This window comes from Cottoperca gobio, chromosome 13 (assembly GCF_900634415.1).
Source record: "Cottoperca gobio chromosome 13, fCotGob3.1, whole genome shotgun sequence".
In the NCBI taxonomy this organism is placed as follows: domain Eukaryota; kingdom Metazoa; phylum Chordata; class Actinopteri; order Perciformes; family Bovichtidae; genus Cottoperca; species Cottoperca gobio.
In genome coordinates, this window is record NC_041367.1 from 9,955,635 (window position 1) to 9,979,988 (window position 24,354).

At 39.0% G+C, this 24,354-nt stretch overlaps 3 protein-coding genes, 1 long non-coding RNA gene and 2 other non-coding genes across 8 annotated transcripts; 4 read left to right on the forward strand and 2 right to left on the reverse strand.

Annotated features, from left to right (window-relative positions):
• The first annotated feature begins 586 nt into the window (after window positions 1-586).
• Window positions 587-8,290, forward strand: LOC115017833 (protein NipSnap homolog 2-like). Its single transcript, XM_029446533.1, has 10 exons — window positions 587-742; window positions 1,945-2,084; window positions 2,172-2,217; window positions 2,611-2,705; window positions 3,287-3,357; window positions 3,470-3,610; window positions 5,044-5,075; window positions 6,199-6,293; window positions 6,711-6,794; window positions 7,236-8,290. The coding sequence occupies exons 1-10, from the start codon at window positions 633-635 to the stop codon at window positions 7,298-7,300; spliced, it is 879 nt and encodes a 292-aa protein (XP_029302393.1). The 5' UTR covers window positions 587-632; the 3' UTR covers window positions 7,301-8,290.
• Window positions 8,275-11,614, reverse strand: psph (phosphoserine phosphatase). Of its 3 annotated transcripts, none has more exons than XM_029446536.1 (6): window positions 11,470-11,614; window positions 10,626-10,769; window positions 10,370-10,504; window positions 9,229-9,374; window positions 8,903-9,051; window positions 8,275-8,798 (listed from the first exon to the last, which is right to left on the reverse strand). In XM_029446536.1, the coding sequence occupies exons 2-6, from the start codon at window positions 10,763-10,765 to the stop codon at window positions 8,688-8,690; spliced, it is 681 nt and encodes a 226-aa protein (XP_029302396.1). In that variant the 5' UTR covers window positions 10,766-10,769; window positions 11,470-11,614; the 3' UTR covers window positions 8,275-8,687. The 3 variants fall into 3 exon arrangements, with proteins under 3 accessions (XP_029302396.1, XP_029302394.1, XP_029302395.1); XM_029446534.1 differs by having other exon boundaries at window positions 11,356-11,472; XM_029446535.1 differs by lacking the exon at window positions 11,470-11,614 and adding an exon at window positions 10,848-10,865.
• Window positions 11,615-14,183: 2,569 nt separating this feature from the next.
• On the forward strand, window positions 14,184-16,960 carry LOC115017642 (uncharacterized). Its single transcript, XR_003833267.1, has 6 exons — window positions 14,184-14,350; window positions 14,734-14,806; window positions 15,120-15,172; window positions 15,587-15,924; window positions 16,217-16,276; window positions 16,368-16,960. It is a non-coding gene; the product is annotated as an uncharacterized LOC115017642 (long non-coding RNA).
• Window positions 15,213-15,349, forward strand: LOC115018344 (small nucleolar RNA SNORA15). The gene has a single exon (XR_003833379.1). It is a non-coding gene; the product is annotated as a small nucleolar RNA SNORA15 (small nucleolar RNA).
• LOC115018346 (small nucleolar RNA SNORA15) lies at window positions 15,990-16,124 on the forward strand. Its single transcript, XR_003833381.1, has one exon. It is a non-coding gene; the product is annotated as a small nucleolar RNA SNORA15 (small nucleolar RNA).
• On the reverse strand, window positions 16,587-24,266 carry LOC115017640 (phosphorylase b kinase gamma catalytic chain, skeletal muscle/heart isoform-like). Its single transcript, XM_029446275.1, has 10 exons — window positions 24,050-24,266; window positions 22,994-23,122; window positions 21,267-21,445; window positions 21,009-21,063; window positions 20,867-20,932; window positions 20,618-20,781; window positions 19,181-19,271; window positions 18,563-18,716; window positions 18,356-18,481; window positions 16,587-17,653 (listed from the first exon to the last, which is right to left on the reverse strand). Exons 2-10 carry the CDS (start codon window positions 23,074-23,076, stop codon window positions 17,387-17,389), a joined length of 1,185 nt encoding a protein of 394 aa, XP_029302135.1. The 5' UTR covers window positions 23,077-23,122; window positions 24,050-24,266; the 3' UTR covers window positions 16,587-17,386.
• Between the last annotated feature and the right edge of the window lie 88 nt (window positions 24,267-24,354).

The window sequence follows — 24,354 nt, forward strand, 5'->3', positions numbered from 1 at the left end:
CAAAATAGTTTAAATTATCTCCACTAAACCAACTACAACAGTAAAATCCTGCTTTTAAATGAATGCATAAGTAATAACAATCTAATGATATAATATATAATAGTATACCAGTCACAGCTGCATTAAATACTTTAACATGTCATACTTTAAGTACATTTTCCTGATTATAGCTTACTTACATACTTGTAACCCTTGGTAGAAGAAGTATTCAGATATTTTATTTGAATAAAAGTAACAATACTACAATGTAAAAATACAAGTAAAAGTCCTGCATTTAAAAAATAACATTATAAACATTATATGTTGTATTAATAATTGATATATGCAAGTAACCAGCAACTAAAGTTATTAAATAAATGGAGTAAAAAGTACAATATTTGCCTCCAATAGTACTTTAAGAAACTGAACCTAGGTACACAAAACTACTCACATCACTTTAGTAAATGCATTTCGTTACATCCCACCACTGCTTGTAACATTGTGTGGTAGGCCCTATTAGTATTTTAATTTAAGGATCTGAACATTTCCTACACAACACTCCTGTCTTCGGCTCGTGACTGATCATGTCAGATATGAGCGCTGTGAGCTCGCACCGCCCCCTGGTGGTCAGACGTGGTAGCTGCTGTGCGTGCATGAGAGAGCAGTTGAAGATGGCGACTGGAGTCCTTCACAGAGTGTGCGGTGGCCTGGGTCGGGCTAAAAGCAGGGCCCAGTCGGCCGGACAGCTCGTCGTGTCGAGCAGGTAGGGCAGCCTTCAGCGTACATGTTCAGTAATCACCATGTAGTGTTTGTAGTCAGCTGTCGTGTCATTTCAGTACGTTTCTTCTGTGGTGGCGACGATGAGCTTGGGCAAGCTAGCCCGTTAACAGCTAGCCAGTCCTCTGTGGCCTTCAGCTTCGACTCACATTAAAACTTCAACACTTTTAAATTAGTTTATTCCAGGATATTTAAGATGAAAGCTGCGTGTGTTTGCAGGTGAAGGGGAAATAATACAAGTTTCTGTCATCTTTTGGTATTAAGCATCTCAAACGCTCAAGGTCAATATGGTAGTTAGTTGTAAACATGACATGCATGTGCTTAATTTAGGTCTTAAAAACAGAATGTAATTCTGATAGATGCAGTAAACAAAGACTCACTGTAATCTCTTTGCAGCAACCTTAATGTACTGTTAGCTGTGGTGGAGAAATACTGTTGCAAGTAAATGTCATGCATTTCAAATCTTAGTAGCATCAAAATAAAGAAGTACCAAAAGTACACATTTTGGAGAATTTCCCATTTCAGAATAATGTATATTATATACTCTTTATTATTATTATTATTATTAATGCATTGATGTTTACATCCCTTTATTGTTGCAGCTGGTTAAGGTGGAGCTTATTTGTATTGCTTTATATGTTGCTGGGTAGCATGTGAATTAAAATCAATGTAATCTTATTTTGAACTATAATAACACATCAAATTTGCGGATTATATTTTGTATTATTAATCTGAATCTGCAATGTATCAAATAAATGTAGTGGAGTAAAGAGTACAGTATTTCCTTCTGAGATGTAGTAGAATTATAGTGTAGCAAAAAACGAAATCTAAATTGTATTTAGGTACAATACTTGAGTAAATGTATTTAGTTACCATGCACCACTGACTGTTAGATACTGTAACGCGCTGTATCACAATGTGTATACTATATGCATCAGAGGCTCTTATTTCAAGCCCAGTCTGTATTTTGACTGATGTAGTATACAACAGCTATAAACCTGAACTCTAGTGGTGTTATAGTTTCTATCAATGAAGCATGTCGGCTCATATAAAGATAGTAAGTGTATACGAGTGCAAATCTAACATCTAATCAGATATCAAGATGTGAAATTAGGAAGCCAGTTTCTCCGTAGATTCAAACTGGTCATAAAATAATGTGCTGTTGTTCATCACGCCTCGTGTTTGCAGGGGATTTGCAACATCAAGCAGCAGAAACGGACAGGACAGCTGGTTTAAGTCGCTGTTTGTGAGGAAGGTTGATCCCAGGAAAGACGCACACGCTAACCTACTGACCAAAAATGAGGAAAGTAATCTGTACAAAATTCAGTGTAAGTTCACTTAACTTTATTTGTACTTTAAAAATAAACAATTATCCTGAAGATGAACATTTTCTTAAGTGTGAACTTTTTTTTCAGTCCATAATGTCAAGCCAGAGTGCCTGGATGCATACAACAAACTGTGGTGAGTATTATTTCCTATCTAAGCTGCATACTGTTATTAACTTGTACTTAAAGCAGCAGCAGCAGCAGCAGCAGCAGCAGCAGCAGCAGCAGCAGCAGCAGTAGTAGTACGTAGACCGGGACAACACAGTACACTGAGCAGTCTATTCCTGTGAGGTGGTTGGCAAGCTGGCATGACTTTACAGACCAACCTCGCTCATACCTAAGACAACTGGACACCGCCTACTTGTAGTTGGGGACTATTTTTGGATTTGCAACATTAGACAGACGACACGTGACCAGAAAGAACATGTGATTGTTACTCAAATATTGTTATTTAAAAGTGGATTTTTGAGAAATGCACCTGCAGTTAAAGTGGATTTCAGTATTTGGATGGTGTTCTCATTCATTACAGTGAGGAGGTTTTGCCCTCCATCCACGCTGATAAGTACTACCCCTGTGAGCTGGTGGGCACCTGGAACACCTGGTATGGAGAACAAGACCAGGCTGGTACGATTACTAATATAAACACACGCACATCTGCAGTGTGACAGGTCTGTGGTCTGCACAGTTTGCAAATCAGCAGGTTACACTGCATATCCACCCTCATGCATGTGTGTACAATATGTATCCAGTCAAGGTTTATTCAAACAGAGAAGCTATAGTACTTCCTGTTTTCCAGGGTCAGTATTTCTTACTCTTAACTACATGATGTTGCAAACATTTTTAACCAGTAGCACAATTCAATACTGAATTATTGGCTTGATAATACTTGAATATACAGACTTATAAAAATGATTCAGTGTCATTGCCTAATATAACCTGTACGGACTTGCAATCAGTTCTTTTAAATGTTCTACTTGTCTTACCAGCAATTATCAGTTTATTACCTTTTTAAAAATATGGCATTTTCACAAAGACCTGTACAGAGCAGGAAACTCCTGCCCTGTATTGATTCAACCCTTTCACAAAGGGAGAAGAATTATGTCAAAGGATAAAGGTTTTAATCATATTATTTAAGGTTCCTGCTTTGACTCAGTTGACCGTTCTGTAGATTGTGTGATTTTTCATCTATGATATACTTTCCCCAGTTCATCTGTGGCGTTACAGAGGTGGATACCCGGCTCTGACGGATGTGATGAACAAGCTGAAGCAGAACAAGGTAAAGACTCCTGGTGCATCTTGTTCTGTTTACTGCTTTAGTCGTGTGCTAATAACCGAGTTAAGCCGTCAGTCGAAGTCAAGCTTATTGATTGGTGTCCGTCCATTGGCAGGAGTTCACAGAGTACAGGAAGGAGCGGGGTAAGATGCTGATGTCTCGCAGAAACCAGCTTCTGCTGGAGTTCAGCTTCTGGAACGAGCCTATTCCCAGAGAGGGCCCCAACATCTACGAGCTCAGGTCCTACCAGCTCAGGGTGGGTAACAGACCACAGAGTTGATCTGGTCTTTAGCTTGTACCATAGATGTTTGTGAGGGACAGAATTTGAAAGTGTGAACCCAGTCCAACCTGATGTCCCACATCTCTCGACAAACATTATCAGCACTTTTACAAACAATCTAAATATTTATTAAACTTATAACCGCTCTTTCTTTACACAGTGAGTCCAGTTCATCTTGTTTATACAGCCCAAAATAGTTTCATAAAAGGGCTTCACTGTATCTGTACAGCATGCAACACCCTCAGGCAGAGCAACAGAGGAGTAGAGCTGCGACAATTATTTGACTTCTCGACAGAAAAATAACCTCCAACTATTTTGATAATCTAATTAATTAATTAATTTCATACAAAAATGTCAGAAAATACAGTTTTCAGCCTTTCAAATGTGGCGATTCTCTGCCTTTCTCTGTTTTATATATCGTATCAAACTGAATATCTTTGAGTTTTGGACTGACGAAACAAGACATTTAGAGACATCCAACGATTAATCCAGAAAATAATCTGCAGATTAATGGATAATGAAAATAATCCTTCCTCCAGGGACAGACAGACATGTAATACAGCGGCTGTTGTGTGTACAGAGTAGACAGAAAAAGTGTAGCGTTGGTTAGTCTGGACAACAAGACCTTTAAACTCTTTCATTACAATATAGATAACGGAGCTTAATAACCAATATGTTTTGCACATTTTTGTCCAGGGAAAGTTGATTTAGCACTCACTTTTTCCATCACCGCCACTAGGAGCCACCCCTGGACAAATAAAGTCTTATTTTGTTAACTCCTCTGCAGCGGCCGGGGCTTCAGGGCCGTAGGTCACCGCCACAGCAGTTGCAGAAAGGAGCAGCGTTAGCGTAGCGTCTTTCACTTTTCCTCGCCCACATTTTCCCGTTTAAACTCATGATCTCCAGGTCACATGCTTTGCTTCTGTGACCTCTCAATTACCTCCACCCTCACAACACTTACTGACCCCGTGCCTTTAGACAATGTGTATCTACATATGAACACACAGATAAAATCAGCAATCCGTTGTCTCAATGGTTAAATTGAAAGCAGTCTTGGTCCTGAATAATGCTCGACACGTCACGCCCTGCAGATTAAGTCGTCCTTCCTGATCCAACAGGAAAAACTCTTTCAGGGCTCTCTGTGACATGTGATGAATGTGAGTTATTAATCCTCATCACTGACTGAGATTACATCTGACAAACAGCAGATTATCATTAAAGACGCCTTCGGGTGTAACCACTATTGCAGCTGATCTTCACAATGACATAATATCTGTGTTACGTCTTTACCATTTCTTTGTATTAACATGTCTACTCTGGAGAAAAGAAGCAGGTGTGATATCAATTTGTAGTTCGGAAAGCTGTTTTTTTTACTTTTATAATAAAGAATTGTGTCTTCTTTCTTCCAGCCAGGAACCATGATCGAGTGGGGTAATTACTGGTAAGGCAGCCTGAATTCAATTTGATTCACTGAACTGTAGTTACAGAACAGTTGCACTACATGAAACCTTCCTCATTAATAAAAGCTATTCCACAGAGAGGCTACATTTTGAACTCGAACAGTCATGTTCTCAAGCCAAGATTTAAATACAAGTGGAATATTATGTACACTGTAGATGTGTGTACTCAATAGTTCGGAGCCAACAGGGCAACATTTATCAGTTTAATCAATGCAGTTCATTGCTGTTGATTTTAAGTGAGCTTTCTGCACACGCCATAGTTTTCCACTGATTGCCCCGGAGCAGATGTCCTGGTCTTTGTTCTTGTTCTTGTTCTGTTTGTTCAGTTTCTAAATCCACCCAATAACATTTCACAACTTGTTTTGCAGTCAGTTTTGTTTTGTCAGTGATGTATCGGCTGTATCTGATAACTCCAGTGATACTGAATGTCGACTCTGCTGTATCTTCTTTTAACATTGTGTTAACTGTCATCTGCATGATTTCATAAAACACTTTAATATCATCCAGGTTTTTGAGGCTTCATATTGCCCATTCCCTTTTTAAAGCACATTATTTAAATAATCATAAGAAAAAGATCAAACTCTTTTCTTACGTTTGCATTTATGCTTACTTCATCCAGCCTGTGATGAACAGAACTGTAGTCATGTAGAATATGCCAGCAAAGCAATTTTAAGGTAATTTCATTATAATTTATGAAGTTAAAGGCTTAAAACTTCAAGTTACAACATAAGGAACAGAAGCTTTCTAGTTTTGTTTCCAGATAGTGATTATGATTTTGTGGGAACATTTATTTAAATCTTTCCACTCGCACCAGTGCGCTCACTTCACATGGACTTGGCCAGCGTTAAGATTCATCAACATGTTTACAGTCAGCAATGGCGTCACATCTTATGGTTGGACGTGATGTTGCAAAGGATAATTGCATCTAATGTTGTCGTCTAGTTTTACGTTAACAAAACCGACTAAATCCAATTGTGTGAATTAAAAACAGTCCAGAATAAACGAAGCTTGTGTATGAAACGTCTCGTGTGCAGGCCTGGTCTTGTTATGCCAGATGAAGCCTAAGTGCGTTGTGACTGAAGTTGTTCTTGTTCTTGTCTGCAGGGCCAGAGCCATCAGATTTCGCCAGCACAACAGTGAAGCTGTGGGAGGGTTTTTCTCACAGATCGGCAACCTCTATATGGTTCATCACCTCTGGGGTACGTTCACATACCAGCTTTATGGGAAATGACACACCAACAGTGTCACCATGTAGATGGCTTGTGCAGAAATGATCAGCTGTTCCATAGAAAAAGTTTTGATGAACTGTTTTAAGTCCTTTATGAAGAAAAATGCTTCCAGTTTCTAAAATCTAAACATTTTCCGTTTTATATTCTTGTAAATATATTTGACTGTTTGGACAAAAAAAGCCATTTAAAGTTGTCACCTGGACTTTTTTTCATTAGTTTCTAAATTTACAGCTGCACTAATGGACATTTTTAAACAAACATATATTTAATGTTACCAGATTAAATGAAAATAACTGTTACTTGCAGTCCTAAATTAACCAAAACTGCTACCGACCTTTAGTGCAGTGACTATAAGCGGTGCTAAAATGTGTGATTTGATGATTGCAGCTTACAAAGACCTTCAGTCCAGAGAAGACACGAGGAGCGGCGCCTGGCAGCAGGAGGGCTGGGACGAGGTGGTGTATTACACAGGTGAGGGGGAAAAGTCCTGTGTTGAAGTAGTGATGAAATCTCATCGCTGTGTGACTGAAAACTTGTTTTAGGGCTTTTCTTTATTTGTCTTGAATAACAACATATTGACCACTTTAGAACTTGTGGAAACTGATTATAACTTGGACTTTAACAGGTTCCTGCAGATCCTTAAAAAGTCTTTCAAGGCATTGAATTCATTGATCTAAAAATAAGGGCGTAAAGCAAAACTTTAAAAGGTCTTAATGACACAGAAAGTAGGAAATCATTTTGTCTGATGTTGCGTTAATAATTAAATCTATTCATAAGAAATGTTTAACGCCTCTCACTGATCTGGATAGTGGAATTTAAAAAAGTGTTAAATGTAACTTGCTTTAAACTGAACGAACCTGTTCAACTGTGAGGACACACTAAATCTTCTTCAAATCTTTCCTCTTCCTCCAGTTCCTCTCATTCAACATATGGATTCCAGGATTATGATCCCGACAAAGGCTTCCCCGCTGAAGTGAAGTGAGAGCTGAAATCAAGTGGCACCCCCCTCTTTTGAATGTTACATCCATCCAGAGCATCACTATCGTGGTTTCAACCTCCCGTCAGTGCTGCCAAACAACATCCCTTCCCTTTTCTTGTCCTTGCTTTTATTTTGTCAAGATGTCACCAGGACAGAGGAGGCAACAATGCCTACCATGCATCAGCAATTAAAATAGTCAAAACCACTGATAGGCCTTGGTGATGCACAACTTCTTTTTTTAGTACCGAGCCAGGATACGTAAATTTGGCCGATTTAAACCTCCTGATGGTCATTAGTCTGATGCCATGAAGAGAGCTCCTCTCTTAAGTTTCAAACCAACCAAAGTTACTTGAAAAGACGCCCAGCTGTGTGGTGTGAGGGCAGATAGAATAGTGTTGCTGAAGCGCACTGCAGTAGCAATTTATTTATTTAATGTAAATTTGGAAGAGTTTTAGTTTGCTGAAGTGGCACTTTGATGCGAGCCATGCCATTGCTGAGTGAAGTGAAAACACGCCTCTGTAAATTCATGAAAACTGTATTTCTGTTGCAACTCAAGAAGACTGCAAATGTTAACCTCATCATTTTATATTTGAGGTCCATTATAAATCTAAACTTTTCTTTTGGCACACTCCTTTTTCTGTTGCTTTTTCTGGATGTCCCTAGGTTCCCTGTCATGGTAATGTTGCAGTTTCATGATGCCGTGTTTGTAACTATTGATTCTACTTTTTCTTGTGAAGACAGCATGCCTGGTTTTAAGCGGTTTTTATCCAACATGTTTTAATGGGGCATAGCGATCATGTATGAAACTCTGGAAACAAACATTATCTACCAGTGGCTGAGTGCATCTGTCTCTTAAGTGAGCAGTCATGCTGCTGCATATTGTAATATCAGATTTTATTGTTGAAGCATGTTTATCTTGTCTTTTTGTTCATCAGTTCACAGGGAAGGACAAGAACGCCAAAACACATTAAAGCAGTTTTTGACAGCATGTTACGTTTAATGCCGATGTTCTTTACAGGACTTAACACTCTGACATGTCTGGTTACAGCTCTTAATATCCATACAGAAATAAAACATTTCTATTCATTGCACATGTGATAATATGCAGGAGTTGTATTAGCTTACCTAAAGACTTTGATGCAAAAAGTGCAAAAACTTCATTTTAACCTCCACAAACAGTGTTTGGTTACTTTGTTAGTATTTTCTAGTATAAAAGTCAATAGGGCAACATCCCCCATGAAGGTAAATTTACTAGTGTAAACATTATTTATTATAAAATCTATTGAGTAGAAGGAAACATGTGCCGGGCATAAAACCATCAAAGGCACACCCTTAGGCGCAAATATAAAATGTTAAAATTAATAACAGTACTCTTCTTAGTGTCTTTAAATCTTTTCCAGTTCCTTTAGCAGCTCCCCAAAACTTGTCACGTACCACAAGGCCTTGTCCTTCACCTGCGGCCTGACGACATTCCCACCAAATCCAATGAAAGCATTCTGCGGAAAAAGTAGACACTGATCAAAATGTGTTTTCAAAAAGAAATATCAAACATGCAAATGTGACAACATGAAACTTAAAAGCGTTGATAGTTTTCACTTACAGCAGGAGGGCATGCCTCTAGATCTGTGGCTCCATCTCCAATCATCACCATGGTCTTGAAGCTGTATTGTTCCTTCAACATACTGATGACTTTTCCTTTTCCGCCACTCTCAGCTGTGGGCTGGCTCTCATCGAAGCCAGCATACTCTCCTGAAAAACACACGTAGGATTTAATTTAGAAATGTAGAGCGATTCCCCCTACAACAAAGCCGACTAGAGATGTGACACTTATTTAAGAAGAAGGAAAAGATTTGATTCAGATTAGAAATGAGGACAGCAAAACTGATACTTTTTGATATCGGGAGAAAGGTCACCTCCAACTCTTACCATTGAAGTAGAACTTGAGCTGGTTGGCGTAAACATGATGCAGAGGAATGTTTAGCTGCGTGGCCACGTGTTCAACGATGCAGCGGAAGCCGCCTGAGATGAGGAACACCTTTATGTTGCACTGGTGCAGACGGTCCACAAGCTCCCTGAGGGAAGATTCATGAACATTTATCAGAACTCAAATGTTGCAGTTGTTTATAGGGATGCACGACATGGACCGTTTTCAGCAGATAACAAATAATTACCTGCTTCTCATGGCGGATAAGATAACGGATCATATAAAATGTTTGTATTTTAAAAGTACATACGTTAATAAACTTTAGTTTAGGGCACGAAAGCTGAGATGTAGTGAGCCTAGGTGGATTATTTAATATTGCTCAGCTTTAACCAAATCTACCTGAAAACAACAGTTCTGACTCTTCTAATGTTAATTATTTTTTCCCCAGTAAATCAACATCAAACAACTTGTATTGCAAATTGCAATCATGTTTTCCCAGATCGGATTGTGTAGATAAATGCTGCGCTTGTTAAATCAATAAAAATGCATTTGGCTTCGTATTACCTGACGATAATATATTGGCTATAATTTAATTATCGGAATAATACATAATATAAAAGTTGCATTATCGGCCCCGATATATACACATCATGCACTTTTGTATAGTAGGCAGTAGTTGAATCTCATTTAGACCAACTGCCAGGTAGTTTATACGTAAGTCTATGCATGACCACTAAAGGAGCAGGAAAGACTTGAAATGCTAATACATGCATGGCTTTAATGCCAACTCTCATATTTGCCACATAAAGAAGGTGTATAAACTACCACTAAACTGTCTGCCATGTCAGCAACTATTATAGTTAAATACATGCAGACAGCCCATCCTGTGTTAGACGGTTTGGCCTAAATAAACTGCTTTTTTCTTGTATAAAAACACTTTCCGATATACTATTTTGGTGTTTTCCCTTCAAGATTACGTTGTTTCCCCTGATTATTCTGTCCTTAAATGGCCACAACAATCAAAAAGAACTGAAGCCAGACAAAAAGAGGGATGTTTACCAAAAATGGTCAGTTAAAGTGAAGAATTCATTAAAGTTTTCTGTGCATACCAATACAGAATCAATGTCATTTCTCTACACTCACCTGATACCTGGAGTCAGCTGAGGTGGGTGGTCTGTGATCAGCTTGTTCACTTGTTCTCTGGAACATCGGATGATGGAAAGACGCTCATTCAGGGCGGTTTTAAATGTCATTGAGCCACCCATAGCTTTCCGGGTTCTGAAATGTGAAAAAAGCAAAATATTTGCATATTAAAAAAACAAAACAGTTATGATATAAAAAGAAAAGGTGTATTGTTCAGTGCATGTTAATGTGATGTTGACAGCCTTTATACACATACATTTCAGTGACTGCATCCCCAACACCACAAAATTTGGCAAGTTCATCTATGCCTTCTTCTTTGATAACAGTGCTGTCCACGTCGAAACAGACAGCCTCTGCTCTCCGAAAGATTTCTTTTGTTTGGGAAAGTGTTGCCATTATGCTGGAAAAAAAGTACAGCACACAATATGAGACATTAACAAAAAAAGCAGGAGCAGCATTTCAAATCAAATGGACTTACAACTCTGATGGCATAGATATATCAGGCTATATTAGGACGATCTTCTGAGGGTAATTCTAATGTCATTAGCAGGGTCCTCAGCTAAGTGTGTTGGTTGAACGTGAGGTCTGTGATTTTCCCCTGCAGCTGCATTCCTTCTATGCACTGGAGGTCTCCAAGCCACTGAAGCAGCAAATACATCCATTGATTGAAATACCTATGTGCAAACTTCTTTGCATCGACGGATTTCACATAAAACACGTGCGCCGGCATCAATGCCTTACATAAAGCAGTCTGCCTAAACAAACCATAGGCCGTTATGGACATCCTCTGCACAGATTGCGTCACCCCGAGGAAGGCAGAGGATCGAGGCTGGCGAGACCAAGACCCAAAGTACACGTAAAGACGGTCAAACTCGGTCAAACAAGCCGCTAATGCTCATTTGGCTTAAAAGGTAATGTTATCTCAGTTATGCAAGCTACTAGCATCAAAATGTTACGTATTTACGTTACGATAGTGAAGATGTTACCTGACCGGTGCATTCATCGTTCAACTGACGACTGTAAACTACTCAAGCTGCAACACTAATGTCTTCTAAAATAAAAAAATATTATTTTTTTTAAACGTGTGCTGTGGTACTTACTAGTGAGAGCAGCGTTGGTAAGGCACTAACAGCAGCTTCTGTATTAACCCACCACTCAATGGGCTCACCGATGAGGAAGAGAGACGCTGAGTGCTGGACCAATCAGAGAGGAGCCGACGAGGGACCGCCCACTACCAGCCAGCACGGTTCCATGACGACAGCAACGGTCAACTAACGGCTAAATTATGCTAACTACGGTGAAACACGGCTGTGGGTGGAAGAAGTTCAACTATATTTTAAGTACCACTACCACAGTGTAGAAATACCTTTATATACAAGTAAAAGTCCGACTTCAGAAAAAGTACAAAAACATAAACATAAAAAATGCCACTCCCAAATAAAAGTATTCATTATGCAGAATCTCAGCTGGTAAATGTGCAGCTTAACCCATAGCCTAATAATATATGATAATGTGTTAGTTAAAATGTTGTATTAACTTAAATCTGCAAAACAAATAGGCTCCCAAAATATAGTGGAGTAGAAGTATAAAGTAGCATATAATAGAAATACTCAAGTAAAGTGCAAGCACCTCAAAATTGTACTTAAGTGCAGTACTTGAGTATATGTAGCCTACTTGGTTACACTCCACCACTGCCTTAGGCCTAGTGGGTTACATTTAATTACTTATCTTTATAATCAGTGGTGGAGGAAGTATTTAGATCCTTCACCAGTTAAAGTAGGATACTATTACCACACCGTAAAAATACTCTGTTACAAGTAAAAGGCCTGGATTGAAAATGTTGTTCTTATATTGTAGTATTTAAATTATTATAAATGTTGTACTTAAGAAATTAGCCATGAGAGGCCGTAGATTACAGTGATTTTACAACAGCTAAAGGGCTTTGTTTGGCACCATGCAGTGTGAAGCAGAGTAGAAGTATAAAGTGGCAAGAAGAGAAAAAGACTAAAGTACTTTATTAGTACTTTAGTAAATGTAAACATTATACATATTTCATTTGTATTGTTGGTGGAAGACTTAAGATTTGCAGTGCCAACGACTGCTTCCGTTTATATGTTAAATAAAGAACTTGCACTTGAAAAAAGAGGGTCGACCCCCATAGTAACCAATTCAGCTTGATTTATAAAGGCTCATTGACTCAGAGCCTGGGTGTCCGGAAGTTGGAGCAGACTCCTTGTGACTTTTTTTGTTGATTCCTCTCTGGATACACAAAATATCTACACCACACTTACAGACACATCATTTGCACATAACAAATAATATAACTTTAAAATAAATAGGAGATCGAGTCCAGATTCATAACTCATAAGAGTGCAAGGCTATATGTAGTCCATATGCAGTATAAAAAATATACACATACAGTATATACACACTAGCAAAATATGAGTATCCCTTCTTCTTATTGGTCGGTGTAGGCCATTGTCCAATGGTGGCCTTTGTTGGTGCGGTAGGCGTCCACGCCTCTTGGCACAGTTTCCTCTTTGGTGTCCGTCTTTGGTGTTTGTTTACATTTTGGAACTTAAGCTGAACAGTCAAGGTTTTTATGCATACGAGCTAGACAGTAGATTTCTGGTCAGTGTCTGGACCTGGCACAGGATGTTACAGTTTTACCACAAGCATCTTCTCATTACATTACAGTTCATTTAGCTGACACTTTTGTCCAAAGTGACGTTTCTCAGTTCGAGGAACTCTCAGGGTTTTCTCATGCCATGGGTTACTACAGTTCAACACAACACCTGCTATGACAGTGGAATGGGCATCTTTTCTCACGCATACCTTATCTGGTCACTTTCTAAACAAAGCTAGCTCCATTCACCCAAGTGGGTCAGAGTTTGAAACTCTCTGTGTGTGAGTACTCTTTTCAACATAGCCATGCATAGTAATGCATATGGTACATTAATCAAGGATATACATGTACAACAACATGCATAGTGATGTGTACAGTACATTAATCAAGGTATAAAAGTGTCAATCTAAGATTTAAGCAAGTGATACTAAGCTTGGTGATGCATTCATGTTTCCACAAATAAGCAAGTGATATTGAGTTTGGTGATAAATTCATGATTTCCCACAAAGTCAAATATGTGAGGAGAAATGTTCAAAAGCTAAACTATCAAGAAATATGTAATCTAATTCTAAAATAATAATACTCTAATATAGATGGATCCAAAAGACAAACAACTATAGCATTTGAAATGATAAGGTTCTTCATATACAGTCTCTGGGTTTTAACCAAGTAGATACATTGTTTCTGATTTAGTTGCAATATTGCAGTTTTTTAATTAGTTGTAATATTCTGGAGGAGGTAGGCCCACTGTTTGTTCAGTTTGTCCTTTTTTTGAAGGAGTAACACACACAAAAAAGCAGGCAGGATAAAAGCTACAGATAGAGAAATAAATACATAAAAATTGGAAATTCTTATCATAAGTTGATTTGAGTAAAAGCTAATAAACTAGCTAAATATAACAAGTAAAAGAAGTGATTTGAGTGCACAGGTTGAAACCATAGACTTTGGTTTAAATAGTACTCTGGTTTAATGAAGAAACATAATGATGGTGGATATGATTATCACCAGCAGGAAGCTGTCGAACATTTAAAAAATAAATAAAAGTGGTTTCTTAAGTTTAGTTAAGAAAGACACGTTTTAAAATGTAACTTAAAAGCAGAAGGGGCGTCATTCAGATACAGGTTTTACAGTTCACACTCCGGTCCAGACGGTGGTGGTAAATGCGCCCAAAGCTGTTAAAAACCAGAACAAATGTGTGTAAGAAGAAGATGTTGAGGAGCACGAGGAACAGCAGTCCCGGCAGCACGTTGACGCTCGTGAACATACAATGTTCCTCTCAATCGTCCAAGTTTGCTGTAAAGCGGAACCAGGGTTCAAATTGAAAAGTGAAAATGTGATGTTGCAACTCAGCACAGGTAATTTTATCTAATTGAGGATGAATGTCTTTGGTTAAAGGTTTTCCACATGGAAAGCATGTGGTGCACATGGTTGTGAGCTAACTTTAGTCGCGTGCATCGCACCTGGTGTGTAGTAAAGTTGTTTAGTCACATCATAGCAGTCTACATTTTGTATTATAACGCCGTGATACTAATACACTTATTAGCATAGATTTGAATTTGTATGGTTAAAGAGAGTTAAGTTGTGTTACTACGCTTAAAACGTGCGTTGTACATTTAGAGATACTACTGTCGCGTGTGTGTGTGTGTGTGTGTGTGTGTGTGTGTATCAGTGTATCAAATATATGAATTGTGCTCAGGTACGTGTGATGTTAACATGTTTTGTGTTGATGATTTCACAGGATACACTGGAGGACATGGCCTAAGCTGACTCATCATGGCGGAGCTCTCAGCCTGAAACACCATGTGGCAGAGGTGAGAAGGAGAAGATCTATACAAGTGTACCGATTCCTTGTGAAGTCAGCCAAATACATAAAGCAACAAAAGCACATGGTTACAGAATGTAATTGAGCTGAATATGTACCTGTGAATATGGTGCACACATGTTACATATCCAAATGAATGTCGATCACAGGAAATATTTCTCCCCTTATACAAATAAAGATGCATTTATCAGTCCAGTTACCTAAACAAACTTGCATTAGTCAACATGTTAAAACTCAGAAATGCCCTCTTTCTGTTACTGAGCTACTGTGGTTTATTTTAATCTTCTTCTTTTTTTTTACAGATGCCCAGTCTGACGATGGCGTTGTTGATCCTCACGTGTAAAGACTAGGACAGGTAACTAGTGCTTCATAATAACACATTATTAATAACAAATGCATGGACGAATTCTGTTTTACTCTTATAATAGTAAATGCAGTCAGACACCATGCTAAATAAAAAATGTTCACAGACTGACTCAAAAGGATAATTGTTAATTATGCATCTTATTCTAATGTCAGAGTGAATACAGAAACCTGTAGCCATCTTAAAATGTGCCACTATTTTTGAAATTGTCAAAAAGTGTTTTTGGGCACTACCGTGGTACTGCGTTTTAAACTAAACCTACAACATTGTATTAAGGCCATTTTAGCTATTAAATTACAGAGCCAGGGAAGGGTGGTAATATCCTGAGAGAAAAAAAACCCAGTTGTCCTGAGATTAGTCAAGAAAGACTACTAATACACCCCAAAATTCTGATTGTCTGTGCAGTGAACAGCAGCTCTGAGTATTCGGCCTTCTTTGAGACCCTGAATGGAGTCCTGCATGGACACCGTAGTTCTGCTGGGAGACCTCAATGACGATGGAGACACCTGGAGAGGCGTGATTGGGAGGAACGGTCTCCCTGATCTAAACCTGAGCGCTCGTCTGTTGTTGGACTTCTGTGCTAGTCACCGAATGGCCATGTTCGAACACAAGGATGCTCATAAGTGTACACCAAGTGGAAAATTACACCAAGAGACTCATTCCCGCTGCTGATCATCACGCACCGGCCCAAAGAAACATGTTTACACTACAACTGACCTCCAGACTATGAAGGCCTGAGGACGGTATGTGTGCACACTGTTACATGCAGCAAAATTAGTATTCCTAGCACTGAAAGTCACAACTTGAGGCATGGACGAATTCTGTTCCAGCTGTTCTGTGGTGGATACAGTCAGACACCATGCAATAGCCAGGTCTCATTTCTGCTAAATGAGTGTGAGTGCTTCCCTCGGCCTCATCCAACTGTGCAGGAATGAGTACAAATGATACTCCTGGAGATTTAAAGATGCTCTTCTGCCAATATTCCTGTTGGTTATTGTATTTTTAAAATAAAATTCTGTTTGCTAAATTCTACAGAGCAACCAGTGGCTGCTTCTGAAGCAGGAACATGAGAAACTGTCATCTCCTTCATTCCTGGTAAGAACAATGACGACAATTTAAAATGATTATTTACGCATGCCGTGATCTATTTAACTCTAATTGCTTTTATTATAATTTCTACCCACAGCTCCACACAGGAAAGCAGTGTTCTGCCAGTGATCTGCTCATGATTAATGTTTATACGTGAAACATGTACGTCACTCTTCTGTTTCTAATAAACTTGGGTCTTGTGTATAAGCTTGTTTTCTACATTTGGCTTAACGTTGTACAAAGACACAGAAAAATCCTATCCAGATTTCTTAAAATCCAAAAGCATCAGAGCCTTTCCAATGACGAGACTTTGAAATTGAATGAACATTTTAATAAATATATTCATAGCGTACATTTTAAAGTGCAATACATTTAAAACTTCCCATGAAGCTGTTATCAGTACAGTACATCTGCATAATGTTCAAATGGCCACACGGTACACAAATGTATAAGTCCATGCCATTTCAAGTAAGCAGGTTCACTGATTCATATTCCAGTGTGATGAATGATGTTGGTTATTTCCATGTTTTGCTTTGGTTGTCACAGTTCTGCCAAAATAAATATTCTTAGGAAAAGAGAAACAACCAGAGTCAATTGATTTTTATGAACAGTCATTCAAAACTGAAATCTATATTTAATGTTTACATTTATACAGTAACACCAGCTGCACCCTTGTGGCCAGTTGGAAGTTATTTTTCAAAAAAACAATTTATCTCCTTAGAGGACATGATGCTGCTGGCATCAAAGAATAAATAACATTTTAGAGGCTTATACAGTAAAATGGGTTAATTTCACATAAAATGTTTATCCAAACTGCCATTTTACCAGTGAATCTGTTTGCGTCTACATTTAGAACAGAAGGCAAGTAAAATGTTGAACAGTGGTTTTGTTGCAGATGTTTTGTTTGCAGTTCATGAGGTAAATAAATCCCACTGTAATAAATGGCTGTTTCAAAATTCTTGAGCAGAATATGCTCACATTAAAGACAATTTCAAATTAAACTTGTCTGGTGATGTTTTTACCAGTTCATTTCCTTTATACAACAGAAGAGCACAACAAGCTGAGCATTAGAATACCCCCCCCCCATTAACCTCCAGCAGATCCGTCCTGAACTCATTACCAGATGTGCTGCACCGGCTCGTCGGCCTCGGTAGCCATCGACAGCAGGAAGGCTTTGGGAGTGTTCTCGAAAAGTGCCGCCCTGTTCTGAGTCTGGCCCTTCTTCACCCAGTGGCCGTAGATCTTGAATGCACAGGCGTCAATGAGCTTGCGGATTGGCTTGACAGCGTACGGGTCGCTCTTGATCACCTCTTTCGTGACGGGCTTGGCGCGGCGATAGTTGCAGTAAATTCTCATTGTGGCGAGAACAGTCATGCAAATGACCTGAAGGAGAACGTTTGGGGAAAGTTAGATGGTGTCTCTAAATGTGGGAAAGTGTACGTGCCCATGACTAATGTTTTGGTACACACACACACACACACACACACACACACACACACACACACACACACACACACACACACACACACACACACACACACACACACACACACACACACACACACTTTACCGTTCCTTAAAACACTATGTTTTGGGGTTGATTCCCCACCTCCCAAGCATCCATTTGTTTTTATCCACTTCAGTGCACAATGAAATCTATTTGAAAATGTTCCAGCAAAGACATGAAACTAAAAAGGCCTAAATGAAATCAGACAGAACATTTCTAATCAGGTGAATAAATGTAGGGGAATGTTGTATATAAATGAACCAATCAATTGTAAAATATTTAAATTTGACTGAGAAGTGATCATATTTTCCTTTACACACATTTTAATCAAAGTTTTCAATTACAGTGTGAAAACTGTCCGTGGTGCGTCAAGAACGCCATCTTTTAAAGATCATTACACTTTGTCCGTGTTTGCCTTTAGTTTGTCTTTCCGGCATGGACACTATTACTATTATCAATATTATTATTATTATTATTATTATTATTATTATAGACCTGTTTGACACACTGGACAGTAAGAAATAAATCTTAAAATGTATCGTCATTGAGAATTTGAGTGATAATCTTTTACGTCTCACCTTGAACCGCCTGTATGGAGTGAACTGTCGTACTTCATTCACCACATACTGTGAAAAGAACGAGTGGTTGAGGACGTCTGTAGCCGTGTAGCGCAGCTTTGGGTCCACCACCAGCATCCGAGAGATCTGAAAGTAATATCAATTCTTAGTCCCACACACGCACTAAGTACTGTTTCACAATCCAACCACCAAAAGAAAACAGCGTACCAAATCTTTAACAGTGTCCGAGCGGTCCTCCCACTCTGGAGACGAGAAGTCGTAGGTCCCAGACAAGATCATACGCAGCATCAGCATTTGCTTCCTGTGCCAGAAGGGCGGAGAGCCTGCGAGCAGCGTGTACATGATCACCCCTGAGCTCCATCTGCGGGCATAAACCAGGAGAAAAATCAAGCTTACAAAGTGTGTTAACATTCATTATTCTTTTTAAAATTACAATGCAATATCCAAAGATACAATACTTTGATTACTTTCTCCATATTTAACAAATCATGATGGAAAAGATAAATTATTACATCCTCTAAGTGTATTTATACTTTTTTCAAGGCTCAAGAAAAGCGAGATAGTGATAAAGGAGATTTCCAGGCAAGAAGTATTCTACGACGTACATTCATTATTCTGAAAATAACCTTGAAGGTGTGTAAACCAAGTCAAATATAAGATAACATGAGATTGAGATTGCTGCAGAATTTGTTATTTGGCATTGTTTATAAGTAATTTGTTAATATTTATAACAACTTTGTTTCTTATATTTAAGGTTTAGTTTATATATCTGACATTTTGACAACTTTCTGCTGAGTCGTGTGATTTTTGTCTCTGCACACTCACATGTCCACAGCGGTACCGTATCCTGCATGCCCTCCGTCCATGGAGCACTCGATGATCTCAGGAGCGAGGTAACCAGGGGTCCCACACACCTCTGCATTACAAGACACGGCATTACAAGACACGTCAATCTCGTGAACCTTTTACCCACATTAACAAAGCTTGAAAAAAACTATTGTCTGTAGGAATTGTCTTAAATAGAAAGAGAGTTTCTCAAAGACTGTCTAATGTGGGTGACGCAAACGTGTGAGCTATAAAAGCTTAACTAGGCTTTCCTGTAATTCTTATGTGGCTGCACTGATTCCCCAGATTTCCGTTGGTCTTGAAGAAGCCTGAGGACCAGTTCCCAACCATTTAATACAAAAAATATTTATATGGAGATACAAATCTCACAAGTGCCTTCACAAAGAAAAGAAATGCCTTTTCAATTATAATAAAATGCCTCTTGGATAATAAAGAAATCCAATCAATTCATAAAAGCAAAACCACACATAAAAGCAAATGAATATAATAAACTACCTAACCCACTCAAATACAATGACTTGAGTACTTATAGTTACTTTCCATATCAATTCACCTCATTATACATTTAGACATTCATTTTGATGGCAACTTTCAGATTATGTGTTGCATGGTGTCGGTAGATATGCACGCTGAAATAGATCTAACATTACATACGATTGTATGAGGATGCACAGTTCCATGAGACATTTGACGAGCCAGTTCCCTCTGCTAATGATGCTTTCTGAGTATTATTTGAAAGGTCAGTATACTACGAGTATCTGCGACTACAGCAAATAGATCTGAGTGTCCTGTTGCATCGTAACCTTTGTAAGAGCAGCTAAGTGAGATGGGAGCATGTCGTGCAACCAGACCCAGATTCTCCGCCGACCACCAGCAGCTGCTGTAACAGCACTGTAAATTGTAAACATTGTAACTTTATTAGAGCAGGACACTTATATAACCTCGGCTGAATATGCTGAGGAGGGAATTTCTGCTGTGTTCATGTGTTCATGACTGATATTGTCAACTAGGGATGGGGGGAGAAAATCGATTCATTCACTTTTCTATCTTTTAAGATTCACAACTTCCAAAAATGAAAACGTTTTCTTTCTACTAAAGAACCTATATGTTGCTACTTATGGACAACAATCCTACACACCAAGCATGTGTTAAGCATTATTATAAGCAAACATTTTTGTATAACTTGTAAACTTGTTACTCAGAATTGACATTATTACTTTACAGGTAATTTAGCAGACGCAACTCAGGGCTCAAGTACCTCGCTCAGGGGTACTTGATACTTGGTGGAACTCACGACCTTCCGGTATCCTGTTTGGAAGGTGTACCACTACAACACTAGGCCATCACTACCCATTAAATGTATTTAGCTCTTGGCATAATGTTTGCTTGTTGGTTTTCATTTAAGCCTTCACCGACCTTTGAGCGTCTGCCCCGGCTGGACTTGCACAGCGAAGCCAAAGTCGGTGAGTTTGATTTTCATATCGTCGTCTAAGAGGATGTTCTCAGGCTTCAAGTCGCGGTGGACGATGTTCTGTCCGTGTAGAAACTGGACCACCTCCAGCAGAGCACGCATGATGTTCCTAAAACCATAATTACAGAATTATGATAAGTCCCTGTTTTCATCTTAGTAAATATAACACTAGTAGATATAACACTCTCACTCACCTGGTTTCCTTCTCACTCAAAGTAACTTTCTCTGTGAGGTAGTCAAAAAGTTCACCCCTCTTCATCCTGCGGGAAAATAAAATAAAACATTTGAACAGCTGCTTGAATTTTCAGTTTAAAACTCTGATATTTGGACACTTACAGGTCAAACACCAGGAAGAAGAAGGCGTGTGACTCGTAGCAGTCTTTGAGCTGTACTGGAGAGGAGAGAGACATTTGAGGTACAGTCAGTATTAAATTAAGACAGACAAGAGGGCTCAAAACTGACCTCTTGAGCAGGTTAGAGGGACAAAGGCCAGACAAGTTCTTATGGCTTTCTGAGAGTTTCACGAGACTATGAATAAAGCAGCTGAGGCACACAGTTTTAATAAAGATCTGTCAGGGGAATGAATGTGCTCACTGATGTTGTCTGGTCCGCAGACTTTCTTCAGGATGTCGATCTCCTTCATCGTCGCCTCTCTGATCTCCTCCATCTCCTGCGGGGTCATCTTGTCCGACGGGGTGATGTCGATGATCTTCACCGCGTACTCCTGAGACGTGCGCTTGTTGATGCAACGGCGCACCACGCTGCTCACTCCCCTGAGGAAGAGAAAACACTTGTTATCTGCAGCTTTGTCAGGTTGAGTATTTCGTTTGTACAGCTGGACTCAAAGAAAACATGTTTGCGTGCTTCGGACAGGGATTTCAGCAACAAACTGAACGTTTCTGTAATAACTGTTGGATGTTATGTTCTCTAAACATCATCCTATATATTACTCTAATCCATGTAAGAGTAGATTCAGAAACCTCCTTGCTGTCATTTTTACTTATGAAGTCCATTTCATAGGATACTAGAGTGACTCTCCGTCGCCTGTTTGTGAAGCTGGCAGTTTGTGAAGAGTACTAGAGCAGCTGAACACACATTTCTCAAATCCAGTGACCTCCTGACCCGCATGTGTGAAAGGATGTGAAATGACATAATCTAACAGCGTGCCGTCCAATCCCAGCTCTCAACACTAAACCTTTGTCCAAAACACGTTGAAGTTAATGAATGAAGCCTCCTCGAACACTGTGTGCGTTACGTAACAGCACCACCGTCTGACAGATGGTGGGGAATGACAATGAGAAAGAAAGCTCTGGCACTGAGGACATTTCTCAGGGACTTCTGGGAAACTTCTGGGAAACTATTAGGCTTTGTTTATTGAACCGTCCACAACAACAGTTTCTCAATCAAATCAACATTACTAACGTGTTGGTGAGCTGTATTATACTGTATTGTGCTGTTGCATAAAGAAAAAGTTGTGAATGTCTAGACCACACATTTAAGAAATACGTGTTTTTTAACCATGCTTACCAAAGATAACATGTAGGCCCAGTGGTTTGGCTTCCTTAAAGGAACACTGCAGTTTGACATTTTAGGGAAATAAGAGCATTCACATTCTTGCTGAGAGTTAACACCACTTTCATATCCGTCTGTATATAAAGCTACAGCCAGCAGCTGGTTAGTTTATCTTAGAAAAAAGACTGGAAACAAGGGGAACCACTCAATTTGATTAGATTACACGTTATTGTCATTGCACTGAGTACAGATACTGAGATAATGAAATGCAAAGCAGCAGTCACAACACAGAAAGTCACAGAATCCTGGAGCAAATTTCCGTCTATGTTCGTATTAAACAAACTCGATATAATGTGTAAATAAGTGAGCTTTAAAGGGGCTCGTAGGTGGTTTTTGTTTCCTCCAGACAGAGCTGTTTTCAGTCTAAGCTAAGCTAACCACTTCCTGGCTGTAGCGTTATATTTATAGTAACCTTAGAGTGGAATCAATCTTCTCATCAATCTCTCAGCAATAATGTGAATCTGCATATGTACCGCAACTATTCTTTTTGTATGAAGCAAAACAATATATTTTGATACTCCTCACCAATATTGAAGAAAACATGATTTTTATTGCTTTATTTTGATAATTTTAGAGTCCCACAGACATAAAACTGTCCAGTAATTTACAAGTAAAAATAAATATATATATATATATATATTAGAGGAGTCTTGTGACTCTTTAGATTTAACTCACAACCCCATACAGTCTATGTAGACTTTAGATCAGGAACCCCTGCTGTAGGCTATTTTAAGACTTTATAAACATACCTTCCCAGAATCTCCTTGGACTCGTACTTGTCGTAGAACTCCTGTGCTCCCACCCAGTCAGGTACCTCCTCCTCTTTGGTCATGATGGCTGTGATGCTGAACTCTCCTCTTATAGCTCACAACAGATCGCTGACAGAAAAAAGGTTTAGGTGTGACCATTTTATCAGAGATTAGAAAGTATCATTAATAAAAGTAGTTATTGTGCTGCAAGAGGAGCCCTATATATGGTCATATATTATGCTTTTTATATTACTGATCATTGCTGATGCATTAACGTTCAAGCAGCACTTTAATGTTGTGGCAGGACATGATGAAGCTCGTTTAACTCCTGAGCTGGAATGATTAGTTTATTCATCGGTTAGATAAATGACAGAACATGAATCAGCAACTGTGTTGATAAGAGATTCATTGTCTCTTGTCTGTCTTGCTGCTTGCAGCTTCTCAAATGTGAGGATACGCTGCTCGTTTCCTATTCATACTGTGTTTATTCTCTCAAATGTATGTTGTATATTTAATATTTTTGAGTTTTTAACTACTGGTTGTTCAAAACAAGCCATTTGTAGATGTCACTGTGGGCTTTAAGAAAATTGTGATGGACATTCTTTTTAAAGCTAGGCTAATTGTTTTGACATTTCATACGACCATTGTCCAGCTCAACTGCCTGCCCTGTCAGGCATTCTTGTGGTCTAAGAATGAAATTAAAGTGACATGCACATTTAACTTTATTCTGAAAATTAAAGATTTAAGATGTATAATTAAGGGCTTATGTTACCTGGTGCAGACTAACACCGTTATCATTTTCGATGGCATGACCACGTGCACAGGTTTTTACAGTAAGATGTAAACATGTTAACTCTACATAATAAGCGAACAAACAGTTTTTGGATCTAAACTTGACGTCATACCCGACATATTACGGGCTGTAGACTAATAAAGCAACATATCCTAGTGATTTAAATACATCTCATGTTATATTTTGTCACTATTTGACCTTTAGCTGTCTACAGTAATAATGAAGTAATACATTAGGGAAAAGGCGCTCGCTCGCTCACTCACCGTGTCCCGTACCGGTCAGTCCCTGTTATAAAGAGTATCCATCATCACTCCTTCTGTTCACAAAGTGCTAGAGAACGGACAGATCTCAAGTCAAACCCCGGTGCTGTCGCGGCTCTGTGGAGCCGCTGCCATTGCAAAGGGCGAGCTTTAATGTCAGATGCCAAAAATAAATAGTTGCTTCCACAGCAGCACTCTGATCGCGTCCGCGCAAAAAACAGATCCATGAAATAACACCCTGCAGCTCGTGCCCTCTCCATGAGACATTTAGAGAGAGAGCGCGCGCGCGCGCGCGAGAGAGAGAGAGA